At 38.2% G+C, this 14,092-nt stretch overlaps 1 protein-coding gene across 2 annotated transcripts in view; it reads right to left on the bottom strand.

Moving 5' to 3' along the window:
- Nucleotides 1-7,965, bottom strand: part of rapgef4a (Rap guanine nucleotide exchange factor 4a) — a 57,765-nt gene extending 49,800 nt beyond the window's left edge. For both annotated transcript variants that reach the window (XM_036566439.1, XM_036566447.1), the window contains exon 1: nt 7,609-7,965. In XM_036566439.1, the coding sequence (XP_036422332.1) occupies nt 7,609-7,691 (83 nt within the window). In that variant the 5' untranslated portion in view covers nt 7,692-7,965. The remainder of the gene's footprint in view (nt 1-7,608) is intronic.
- Between the last annotated feature and the right edge of the window lie 6,127 nt (nt 7,966-14,092).

The raw sequence follows: 14,092 nt of genomic DNA, 5'->3' as shown, positions 1-14,092 counted from the left end.
GTTACTGACACAATCTTGACGACAATCCCATTTAAAGAAAATTATCCATAGTGTTCATAAACAGGAAGGACAAAGCAACACATTTCACAAAAACAACACATTTAAATAGTCAAATACCTCCAGACAAACCTTTCATCTACCTCATTCATTCTCAATCCTGGTCGTAGAGAACCAGTGACCTGCACATTTTAAAATATCTTCTGCTCCCAATACACCTTATACAACAAATGAACTAATCAGCAAGTCTGAGATGAACTGGGTGTGTTAGAGTAGAAAACAGTAGAGAACAACTGAACTAACTAAATTATCGTTGAAGACTGAGACTCATTGTTAATCTGAGTGCACACAAATTGCATTACTGCAGCCTGATGAATCAGCATGTAGTGCTGTTAATGCATCTTCCTGAAATCGGGAAATACCTTAACATTAACGGGCCCATATCATGGAAAATCAAATTCTGGCTGGATGTAGTTTGTAAACATTCCAGACATGTCTGAAAGTGAAGGCCGGAGCTAGCGCAGGAGAGTCCTTGCTAGGACTGGTATACAAAGGCTCCTTTTCAGTGCTCATTAAGAAACGTGACACGTTTGCAGCCATTTCTGCCTTTCTTCAAATGGTTTTGCACCATGTGTGAAGGACCATGAGTGACTGACGAATACACCAGCTGTAGTCCTTCAGTTGTGAAGAAAGGAAGGGCGCTTTTCTTAGCCACAACCAAAAAATCCTACGAAACAGGACAGCCTTGAGCCTCTTACTCAATGAAGCATTTAATTTGATTCATGTTTTTTCAATAGTAAATAATGTTATTTATTTTGCAACTTTAACAAGTAGTGGAAATGTGCTGGTGTGTTTCATGTATTCATTTAGCTCACATGCATTTAGCTTACAAAAAAAAAAAATCATGATCGGTGCATCTCTATTTATGATTATTGTATTGCCCCAATAAAGCTTACTTGAACAAGTATTGGGCCTCACCTCTCTTGTTCCACAGTATTTCAAGGTTCAAAATGTACAATTCACTTTATACATAGATACATAGAAATTAAACTGGTAATACCTTCTGCTATTAATGTTTTTTGTGATGTGTTAAAACGATGCCATTTATATGGATGTTCAGCCTACAGCAGTTGAATGATGTTGAAGTGACAAGAAGTGTTTACAATATAAGGCAGCCAAATAGAATGGAGGTCAGTTGCATATCAGCCTTAAAGGCACAGTAACAAGTAGCCTGTTTGATTCTTAGGGATAAAGAGATTTGGACATGTAAAAATGAAATATGTCTTTTTGGTATAGACAAGCACACAGATGTTATGTAGGTTATGGACTCTTAAAGGTTTTATACACCAGCTAGTCATTGTCACAGCACAAACAGAGAAAATGGGCTCATAGCTTAAAAGTAAAAAGTACAAAATGCTAAGTGTGTCAGCAAGAAGTTACATTTTTAAGGAGTTATTCCAATGTGTGCATTTTTCTCACCCAGATGAGATTTAAGAAGAATTCCACAGATATTTCAAATGTTCCATACAATCAAATTTTTAAGCTGAAAACAAAATCATTCAGAGTGATTTAATACAAAATGCTTGATTCCAGAGAAACTCAGTGAGTCAGAACTGTTCACAGTAGGGTTGATAGGAACCAGATGTCTGAAAAGTTTAATGCCTTTAAAAGCTCCCTTACAAAGTCATTTCATGAAACAGTTATAAACATGTTGCCTAAAGCCTGAGACACTGTTTTATAACCTTCTAAAAACTATGTTTTGTAAACCATTCCTGTAGAGAGGTACAGGCAGGGTGTTGCAAAGCAAAACAAATCCCAAGAAATATGTCTTTGTTTCAAATTCACTGCTATTGTACTCAAAAGACACATTTAGGTTCACTGGTGCATTCAGATAATAAACAAAATGGCCGTATTTGCAACCCATTTCGTACCACCACCACCACTGTAAAGAAACTGTTCTACCACATATGTTTCCTTATCTGTTACACAGATCAGCCCTAAACACATGATGGAGTTTAAAAAGGGAACTACTAACTAATGGAGACTCTAGAATAGTATAACAGTTTCAACCAAGATACTCAATCAGGTAGCAGCTTTTGGATGATCAAGACCTTTACCATGTGCTATTACAGTTTGAACAGTTGATGTTCTAAAAAAAGGTTGGACCAACGTCAGTGGTCTTGTTAAATGCAAACCCTGTGTATTTTAAGTGGGACTTACAGGTGAGTCACGCCTGAGCAAACTGCAAATGGTCACCCTTTCATCTGCGTCTGTGTGTGAATGTGTTTGTTAAAGAGGAACTAAAGGCCCATTTACTATGCAAACACATCTGGTACACCATGCCACGTTGTCACCACTAACACAAGATTTTAACCCAGACCCAGGAGCAGCTTCCTATGGGACATGCTGTTCCTGACCACCCTAGGACCAACCTTAAGTACTGGAGATAAACAAAAGTTATGCTTGGTTAAAAGTACACAAAAAAGCCTGTTGAGTTGTGGGACAAAGTCTCATGGTCAGATGAGATGAAAATTAACCTTTACCAGAGCAACGGAAAAGGGAAAAGAAACAGCTCACAATTCAAAGCAAGATATCATTAAACAGGGGGTTGTTTGCAAGTACAACTGCCAGTGGAATGGACTCGGTTGTCTTTAATGATGATGTTACTGACGACAGCAGCATCAGGACAAAGTGTACAAAGGTGTCTTAATTATACAAACTCAACAGCCTTTGTTTACTGGAGACAAAACCAAAAAGGCCTCAAAACAAGCAGGCACTGAAAATGGCTTCTAGCACAGCATCACCAGATAAGATAGATATCCACTACACTAGATGTTGGAACACTGCTGTGAGGATTTGATTGTGCTCAACCTCAAGCGCATTAGTGAGGTCTGGGACTGATGTTGGATGATTAGTTCTGGATCACAAATAACACTCCAACACAGGGGTGGGCAATATGGAAAAAATATGATATCACGACCTCTAAAGACATTTTTGTAACGCATGATACACATCACAAAATGTTGACACACACACACACAATGCACTAGTAGAGCCACATTTAAAACTGGCATCAAAAACTCGACAACTTTTCACATACTGTGCTGCACTCAATCCAATTAAACAGAACTAATTATCTTTTAATGAAACGTGCAGTTGGTCTATGTTTTTTCAAGTACTGACAATATCCACAATATCCTCACAAAAGCATATTGTTCATTGCAATAAATAATGTATCCCAATAAAAGAATGTCATATTGCCCACCTCTACTCCAATTAAAAGGTATTCAGTGGTTCTCCAGAAAACGCAGTTCCACTGCTACACAGCCCAGTGCTGGAGGGCTTTATACCCCTCTAGTCAACACCTGGCATTACACATGTTGAATTTCAGGGCCTGGCATGTCTTTCCTTAACAGCTAAACATATCTGCAAGGCAAAATCTTGCTGCTTTAACCTCCTTGTACCTACTCTGTTTCTTGGTCAACCCTAATCTAGCAATCTATCACAGCAATGCAATGTATTTACATACAGTACATGCACTTTGGCAAATGTTTCAGAACTTTTACTGTTTAAGAACTTTACTCACTTGATAGGAAGTAATTTGCTAAATGTATATGATAAAGTTGTTGCTGTTATTGGACTGTTTAAACATTGTTTTTTTGTCATAATTTACACCTTTAAGTTATAAATCCTTTCAGATTGTTTGTGTGTTTTTATCATTTTTTGTCACTTTGCCTTCTACTGGATAAGAGTGCCTGCCAAATGATTCAGTGTATAATTAATGTAAAAAAAATGATTCCTACTTGTATGGTTCACTCAATACAGGTGTCAAGAGCAGTTTACATTCTGCATTTTGGCCTCATAGCCATGTGTGGGTGATATGGCAAAAATATAACATCATAATACTCTAAGATATTTTTATGATATTTAGTTTTTCCAAGATTTGACAAGTTGGAACAGAATGTAACAGTAGTGCCATATTTAAAATATATATTGAGATGGGATTTGTGGTGCATCCACGATGGTAATAACCAACATTTTTCATGCACATATCAGTGGATGCCGAGACCAAAGCCAATAGACATTTATAAAATGCAAACACATTTATTTAAGTGTTACACATCGAGTAAAATGGATAAAATGCAGATATTTTAGCACAGTAGCCTGGCGACAGCTAAACATTCTGCTTTTCTGTACAATAAATTGTCATCACTTTGGTTTCAAATATCGGACAAATCTTACATTTTTTTAAGCAATCATGTCCTGATACCAATATGATATCATTGTGATATCGTTGTCCATGCACAAAAAGTACTATCTAAAACTACAAATACTATGATTTTTGTTTTACATACATACATACATACATCTTCTAAACCGCTTATCCTTCTGGGTTGCGGTGGGGTGCTGGAGCCTATCCCAGCTGTCATTGGGCGGAAGGCAGGATACACCTTGGACAGGTCACTAAATCTAATTATACAGGCTTAATTATGTTCTTCTTGTAATAAAACATGCAGTTGGTCAGTTCTTACTGCACAAACTGATCTTACAAGTTCTTCTAAGCACTGACAATATCCACAATATGGTCAGAAACGCCTACTGAGACGTAATGTAACATCATTTATCACAATAATAATAAATATCATCATACAGCCCATACCATGCCCACATGGTATTGTTTTATTTGAAAGTACTGTTTTACTTATCCACATTGCTGGAGAAGAGCAATAATAAAAAAGAGCATAATAAAAATTATGTTTTAATCACATATGGACTGTATAACATCATATGCCACCATTTCCAATAAGCAAGTCTATTCCATGAAATGAGCTCTATAAGAACAGTGACAGATTGTTAGTGTGTGACTGTTTATAGTAGAGCAGCACATATTGGGTCTACTGCCAATGAAAGCCAATTTTCAAGTAAGCACTTTGCAACGACAGTCAACCATCCATTATTTTAAACTCTACTAAATCAGCCAATGAACATAATTCAAATGGTGGATTAATATGTTTTATTTATTGCAGTACAGTGCTGAGTTGCAGAGTTCAGTGCTGGAGGGATTAATCTAAAAGTCCAGTTTCTCCTCATTAGTCTTCTTTCTGCAGTGTAGCATTGGCATACATAAACCACACAGCCAAGGAAAGAGAGACAAACAAACCTCCAGTGCAAGCTAGTTGGCTTGTCTGAGTATTCATGACTGAGCTTTGCATCTTAGGTCTATATGTATGTAAACCACTACTTAAAGCGTTATCTGTGTGGCCTTACAAGTCACATTACTTTTATGTGGATCATATTTTATGGTACTGCATTGTAACATAACATACCAAATGTATGTATGTATGCATGCATATATAGCAATTTAGATAACAGCAATAAAAAGAACAGCTTTTTTTTTTAGTGAGAAACCAGTCTGTATCGGTCAAGCAAAACTCCACTGTGCCATGTATTGCACTTTTAGGGCATTCAGCATTATAACAAACTGAAATTGTTACACCCTACATATTATATATTGTTCGAATAGCCTAATAGACTAGAGACTAATGTAATAAATTCTTTAGTCTTACTGTTCTTGTATCTCCAACCATACAGCACCACCACAATTTATAAAATCATGCAGACATGGGTCAAGAGATTTAGATTCAGTTAATATTTACTTATATTTACCTATAAACATCAGGATATGGCGAAATGTGACCTAAATGACTTTGACCACAGGGTAACTGGTTGTTGGTGCCAGATGAAGTGGTTTCAATATTTGTAAAACTGTTGATATGGGATTTTCACGCACAGCAGTCTGTAGAATTTACAAAGAATGGTGCAAGAAACAAAAAAATATCCAGTCAGCAGCAGTTTTGTGGTTGGAAAGGCCTTGTGAATCAGAAAGGTCAGAGGAGAATGGCCAAACTCGTTTGAGCTGACAGGAAGACTTCAGTAACTCAAATAACCACTCTTGTTGTGCATACAGCATCTCTGAATGCACATATCAAACTTTAAAGAGGATGGGCTACAACAGCAGAAGACCACATCGAGGGGATTGGAAAAAAATATGTACCAGTCCAATGAAACTCCATTTCTGCAGATGGTAGCTCAGAATTTGCCTTAAACAAAATTAATCTAACTGTCTTGCGTCACCAGGTCAAGCTGCTGCTGGTGGTGTTATGGGTTGGAAAATGTTTTCTTGGCACACATTGGGCCCCCTGATACCAGTCGAGAATTGTTTGAATGCCACAGCCTGTCTGAGTATTGCATCCATGTGAGTCCCTTTATGACTACAATTTATCACTCTTCTAACAGCTACTTTCAGTATACACATTGTTACAAAGCACAAGTCTTCTCAAACTGCTTACAAGAAGAAACAATGAGCTCAGTGTACTTCAGTGGCCTCCCCAGTCACCAGAGCTGAATCTAATAGGTGCTCTATTGGGATGTCAAAGAGTGGCTGATAGTAATGTAATGAAGCTATTTTACATTCAGGATCATGAAACAACCAAGCAGACACAAACTGACCGTTTAAAGTTTGCAAAAGATCCAGAAGGTTTCGTTTATTGGCCGTGTCCTCGGCATTGTGCCCAATTACTTGGCATGGCAAGTGTCGAAGGCATTTGGCAAATCATCCACATCCATCTCCAAGTGAGGACGGCTGTAAAACTGTGCGTATATTGATTTGCTCCGGGATGATGGAGCCATTAATACTAGATAAGGATGGGTCGGAGCCCATTACGCCTTCACAATGAGATCTGCGTGTGCCATAAACACATTGGGAAAGATACTGGAGTTGATAATCACATAATAAAAAGATCCGTGTAACCCAGGTTTCACCTGCAGGTGGTGTATCAGGATCATATGATGGAGACTGCCCTTGTGTGCAAAGGCTGGAGATGAAGTTTACAGGTGAGACAGCTCAGATTAATGAAATGACAGATTCATTATTTGTGAGGTGGCACTCTGTCTGTACTGAACTGGGGGCAGTCTAGCAGCCTGAATACACAAACCTGGCTGATGTACTTCACAATGAGTCTGCAGAAACAAAGCCAATACCACTGCGGTGCTGCTGCTCTCCTTCACATCAAGAAACACAAGGCTTTTTACAGACTGTAAAACATCAAACCACAAAAACGAGAAGATAAAGTGTGTGTACTAGTTATCCCACAACTAGGCTACGAAGTCTGCAGTGCTTAGAGGTGTAATGAAAGACATGTAAACCTGACCACTACATGTTCACATCGAAGCGTAACATACCCTCTGATTCGCGAGGTTCTTGCGTCTTATTGCAATTTTCCGTTCCACCTTAAATGGTGCAGCAGTTACATTCTGGCGCCCGCAGGACCGTGAATGTAACTGCGCACCAGTTAAGGTGGAACGGAAAATTCCAGTCAGGCAGTCAACTTCAGCCTCGTGCGTCTGCATGACTACAAATACTTGTCCTGGTTAAACGTTAGTAATGTACCAGTACAGCAGACTGTACAGTAACCGATCCTTCTCAGATAAGCCAGCGCTGAGATCGCAGCGTGACCCACATCCCTGACCAAACTCAGCGCGAGTGAAGTACTGAATGTGTGAAGACTGAAGGAGGAAAAATTAAAACACAGTAAATATTACTCAGCTTACCGCTTATCGAGACAGACTATCCATTCAGCAGACGCAGAAGAATGGGCAGAAGTGTGAGCTGCCACCATCTTTGACGAGATCATGGACTCGGGAAGGCAGTTCGCATCGTCCGGACTTGTTAAAGGGTGACTTTCCTCTGAGCCATCCCCAGGTCTCTCACAGATAGGTGAAGGCTAACGTCACACACTACGAGTAATAAACATGCATCACTGCAAAATTAACGAAGAAGTACGGATGAAAAACTTTTATTGCTGTATTCACTACACTGTTCACAACTACAACTACACTGAAGAGGAAAAATAAGCCTCTCTGGGTGAAGTAGCTGCTGCTGGCTGAGGCTGCACTGCAACACTGTTGGGACTTTAGTGGCAGCCTCACTGCACAGTGCGTGGGAGGGATAAAACAGTAGCTGCCTACTGCAGTCTGTCATACAGTGCAGTGTGGTACACATTAGATTCATTACTGTACCGCACACTGGACACATTCCCTGGACAATTACAGCACCACAAGGGTGGGCACTAACTTACATCTAATGCCCAAGCAAAATACTGATGCATTTGCACTTTTTAGCATTTAGTATTTGCAATACTGTAATGTAATAAATTGTAATATTTTTACTTATACTCATAGGCCTATACAGTTGAATGCAAAAGTTTGGGCACCCCTAACCAAATTACATATTTTGTTGATTTATTAATTGAGAAGTAAACACAACCACTGCATAAAACTATTAAAAAAACATTTTCTGCATATGTTAATATACAATTACTTTATATTTCAGTAACTTACAAAATAGTAATTGTGGCATGTGGAAACCTTTGGACACTCTACTAAGTCAGTACTTAGAAACACCCCTTTTGGCAGATATCATAGCTTGCAAATGCTTTTTGTAGCCAGCTAGGAGACTTCATGCTTTCTGCCTTTCTGAATTTTCTTCCACTCTTCCTTGCAGAATCTAGTTAGTTTGGTGAAATTCTTGCATGCACAACATTGTTTAAGATCCACTCACAAATTTTAATGATGTTCAAGTTGAAGGACTGTGAGGTGCATTCCAAGAGCTTCAGCTTTCATATCTTGAAATTGTTCATGGTGGATTTTGTGGTATGTTTTGGATCATTGTTCTGTTGTAGATGCCAGTTTCTTCTCAGCTTAGGTTTCTTGACTACACTTGCTTACTTGCTACATTTGCTTCCAGGATTGGCTCATATTTAGTGGAATCCATTATTTCGTTTAACCATGCTATGTTTTTTGTGCCAATGGCTGCCACACAACCCCAAAGCATAATATATCCACTACCATGCTTGACAGTTAGCAAGGTATTTTCAGTTTTTTTCATCAAATGCTGCTCCTTTTTTCCAATCATACCTGATGTGATTGTAGCCAAAAAATACTAACTTTAGTAACTATTTTTACTTCACAGACCCATAGTTGCCCATGGTTGTTGATTTTCAGCACAAGATTCGAAGAGTCAGATAATTTGTTACGCTTGAATTGACAGATAAAAATTCCTAATGACAGTTGGTGACCTGCCTGGCCAGTCCTAACAGGTCAATTAGGCCCTAATGAGATAATTAAGTTCTGAGACTTTAAAACTGGAAGGGTATCCAAATTTTTGCACATGCCTCAAATACTATTTTTAAAAGTTATTAAAATATAAATGACTGTGCATTAACATTTGAGAAAAAAGATTCTTATAATATTCTTAAATACTATAGAATATTATTAATAAATAAGTATTGCAATCACTTTTACATAAGGAGAGCTGGTGTAAAGTGGGATCTGGTTGTTAAAAGTTTCTTTGTTTACAGCAACTGAAGACTTCTTTTCTGAATGGTAATGGGCAGACATCATGCACTAAGAAAAAATAACAGAGTTATATGTAACTGTCCACAATTTGGATATGGTAAAGAAAGACAGAAGACCAAAACAGTATTATAAACGGATCTCCCTCCCTTATTGGACTGCCACGGTTCAGAGGGAAACTGTTTCGTTCTGTTCTCTGCTGTGTGAGCTCCAGACACAGGCATGCTGAGCAGTCCAAGTCCAAGTCTCATTATTAAAGTGTGCACTCAGCAACCCGGAGGAATTCAGTCCTGCAGAGAAAACTATAGAGATGGAGAGAGAGAGAGAGGGAGAGGGAGAGAGAGAGAGAGAGAGAGAGAGAGAGAGAGAGAGAGAGAGAGAGATAGAAAGTAGGAGAAGGTCTCTTGCTGACTTTGAATTCTCTTCTAAAACAACTTCGGTTATGTGCAAAACACTAAAGCAGCCCACACAGATGCCATTAAACTGTGTAATGGCTACAGTACTTTCTGGCACCTTGTGAATACAAGCATGTAATGAGGACATATTGGTGCATAAATGAGCTAAGAAACAGCTTTGTCCTGGAGAGATGCTGTAAAGGAATTTTTTTCTCTTTTTGTATTGAAGACAAAGTTCTGAACTGGTCATTTGTTGCTTCAGTACAGTCAGTCCTGAAGTAGATTCAGTTTAAAGCTTGTAGCCATTAACAAAACAACTCAAAAACAACAGTGAAAGACAACAGCATCGTGACTCTAATGATAGAGTTGAGGTCTCTGCATTCCTCCCACTGTTTCCTAGGCAACACTGAGAAAGACTTTGTAAAATTCAGTTGGTCAGTGTGTTATGGTGCCTGTGTGTTATGATGTTGAAACATATTTCTCCACAGCACTTCTGTACTTACTCAAAATCAAAATAACGAATATGAATCAATTTTCTACCCGTTCTTGCAGGTCTAATGTTTCCACACACTGATAAACTCAACTGTTGTGTCAGACAGTTTGTCCAGAAGGTGGCAGCATCCTAATATGAGTATGTGGATTCTGGCCACACATCCAGAATGATGACAGGACCTCATTACTACCAGAAGTTTTCAAGTATAGTAGTTCAAACATTTTATGGAAAGCAACTATATATTGATCCAAAAAAATCTTGTGTTTATAATACCAGACAGCATCTGTCTGTCTATCTATCTATCTATCTATCTATCTGCTGTATATTCACTTTAATATGACTGGCATGAGGGAGACTTAGTATGCAGCTCACTACTCAGTTGGAAGTAGTTATGCAAATGCAAACCCCCAGGACAGGAAATAACCATTTATAACATTGAAACTAATCACAAAATATTATTTGGATTTTATTGAGAACCATTTGTTACATGTGATCCTGAACAAGATTATTATCAAACTTAATATCTGACTGATATGGTACACTGATTCACGGCAGAATAACCAAACCTGTGAATTACAATAATATCCTACCTCTCACTTAACATGCAAGCTAATTCTACTTACTTCATAAAGTATGGCAGCTTATATTTTGATCCTATGTTTTGGGCATAAACGTGTTGCCCTGAAGTGGATGTGAGTGGTATAGTTGCTAATCCATCCATCCATCATCTAAACCACTTATCCTTCTGGGTTGCGGTGGGGCGCTGGAGCCCATCCCAGCTGTCATTGGGCGGAAGGCAGGATACACCCTGGACAGGTCGCCAGTCCATCGCAGGGCATAGTTGCTAATATTAAAACAAAAATAAAGCCACTCTATCTTGTTACAATTTCATAGACAAATGAAAAAAAAATGTTTCACCAGGCCCACCAAAGGTGAACAAGTCACCATTAGAAATGGAAAAACACCAGCAACAAATCTTAAATGTAATCGAATCCAAACCAAACACATGAAACAGAAACAAAGGGCTCCTGCTGAACCCCTATTCCAAAAAAGTTGGGACGCTGTGTAAAATTAAAATAAATGTAAATAAAAACAGAATGCAATGATTTGCAAATCTTGTAGACCCATATTTTATGGACAATAGAACATGGAACACATCAGATGTTGAAAGTGTGACATTTTACCATTTCATGAAAAACTCATTTAGAAAATTGAAAATTGCTATGCATACAAATTATTATCATTATTATTATTATTATTATTATTATTATTATTATTATTCAGCAACTACAGGGACTTCAATGCAAACTGGTTGTGCTATTCTTAGGTTATAGAAGTGTGTAATAAACTTTGGCCCCTGGCCATTTAAGGGATTAACTGTGTTAGCCAGATCCTGACACTGAATTATGATAATAGCCAAGTAAGGAAAATTGATAGGAAGAAGGCCTGGGTGATATCTTAAAATAATTACCACGATATTTTCTAGTTAAAAATCGTGATTATCGATATCGATGCCCACGTGGTTTCCACGTTGAAAACAAGGTATTTTCAGAATTCAACTAACCACCAGGACACTTATTGTACAGAAAATACTGCACATTTTACTCAGTAAATTGCATGGAGCAGAGACAGAGGAGTTTACTATACCGGAGCTTTTTAAAGGACCTGTTATAACTTAATGTTTTATTTTTGTTTTTTAAATAAACAATGTGTATGTTTTGTTACATTTTTCTGAAAACACTGACTGTAGACGGATCAGAGGAACTTACTCTCCTGGTTAGAGCAAACCTAGCTGTTCCACTGTAACTTCTAGTCATTTTACCTCGTTTATGTTTTTTAATGCAGTGAGTCACTCTGAGGTAAGCTGAAAGCCTGTATGTCAGCTTTTATTTTCGATTCCATTTATGTAAGGTAAAGTAGAAGGGTTGGCTAGCATTACAGCACAGCAGAGAGAACTAACATGGGCAGTTTCCTAAACCTCTCTCTTTCTCTCTCTCTCTCTCCCTGTGTGTGAGTGTATGTGTGTGCAGCACACACTTCTTAAATGTGAGCCCCAGTTTCCCAACATATTTTGCAAGATGCTTAAGGGTAAATTAGTCCTCTATAATTCTCTGTCAGTTCGAAAGTCGGCGATTATTGCCTTTTACACATCACCAGCGGGTTACTTGTCCATCATCGATGATATCCAATTACATCGCCCTATCGCCCGGGCCTAATAGGAAGTACAGGCCTTTTGTGAGGGCAGGGTCAGTGGAATAATAAAAATAATATCAACTTAATTAGCACACTGGTCAAGCTACTGTACTTTACTACCTGTTTTTGTAAGCAGAAGAAAGTAGTTGCTAATCTTGCGTATTCCTGCTGTAACATTAGGAGCTCTTCAGATCAAGATCAAGAAGAGCTTATCATACCAATCATGTACAGGCATGCAAGTATACAGAACAATGTTCTTCGAGGGCCTCAGTACAACAACAAGACAATGTGTTAAAGCAGATGAAAAAATACTACACCAAGTAGTACAGGGGGACTGAGAACTTCAGCGAATGTAACGACCGTCCCGTACTTAGTACTTTTACGATGCAAAGAACCCTTTAATCAAGCAAATGTATCATTGAATGTTCATGCTTCTATTTAGAACCATTTTCTTTGCTAAAGAACCCATTTTTCTTTGCTAATTTTCTTTGCTAAAGAACCCTTTTTTAATCGTGTATATCTAATGGACGTGAAGTCTTCCATCGTGTTATTTCTAGTGTGGCAAATGTAGGGCGGAATTTCTTTGTTCATAAATGATGTTTTGTTCAGCATTGTACTGAAAGCCTGGTAATCAACTCTCTCAATGGTGTATACTAACATTACCACATAAAGAAGGGAGAGATTTCCAAACTGAGGGCCAGTATGATAATTATGGCAGTGCAGTATGTAGGCGTTTAGGAAAGTGACTTTAAAATCCTTTGGTCCTCCCTGAGAAACGAGGGGAAACTAACCTTATTGAAAATTTCCTCTTGGAAAATGTGATTTATGATCAGCCGGGTAGAAGACTGATGAGGACATGAATGGCTCTGTAGTACAGCGCACGAAAGTGTTATATGCCAGCATCAAATATCTGTTTCATCTGAGAAATAATTTAATGCACTATTCAATGAATCCAACGTTTCTTGGAACTATCCAACCTTTCTTGGACTTTCTGGATAAGATAATCTGAAAATGAGGATTACCAGACTTGATTCACTAAAGAATCATCGGTATTTGTTAAAAAAAAAAAAAGTGGAGACTTGATCTTATCAGCTCCTTGCAATGAAAGGTAAACATAAGCATGAAATTTCTTTCCATCACAGAGAGCAAAAGAACCCCAGACAGGGCTTGTGGGCTCATGTGAGGGCGAGTGGGATGAGGGGTGCTATTTTTAAACACAGTCTATAGTGATTTACATTTTAATCTGGGGAGGTGAGGTCAACAGCATTTGAGTGCTGCGGAGAAAACTGTAAAAAGTCCCAGTAAAGTCCCTTTACTGTGTGCTGTGATTTAGAAAGTAGAGCCAGTTTATTATTTACTGTAACATACACTACTTAGAAACACAGCATTATGAAAAGTTCACCAAGTGTACTCAGTAAATGTTTAAAAGCATGAGTAAAACATGATGAGTCACAAATCTGGCTTCCACATGAGCCACAAGTAGAAAAGATTTTTGGAGTTGTACTTTATGCCAATGTGAAAGCAGTGATACTGTTCCTCTGACATATATCGTAGTAAGGTTCTCTTTCATACTGTAGAGGATGAAAAAGCAGCTCAATTT

Source organism: Colossoma macropomum, unplaced genomic scaffold (genome assembly GCF_904425465.1).
Source record: "Colossoma macropomum unplaced genomic scaffold, Colossoma_macropomum, whole genome shotgun sequence".
In the NCBI taxonomy this organism is placed as follows: domain Eukaryota; kingdom Metazoa; phylum Chordata; class Actinopteri; order Characiformes; family Serrasalmidae; genus Colossoma; species Colossoma macropomum.
This window is presented reverse-complemented; position numbering and strand designations above follow the sequence as displayed.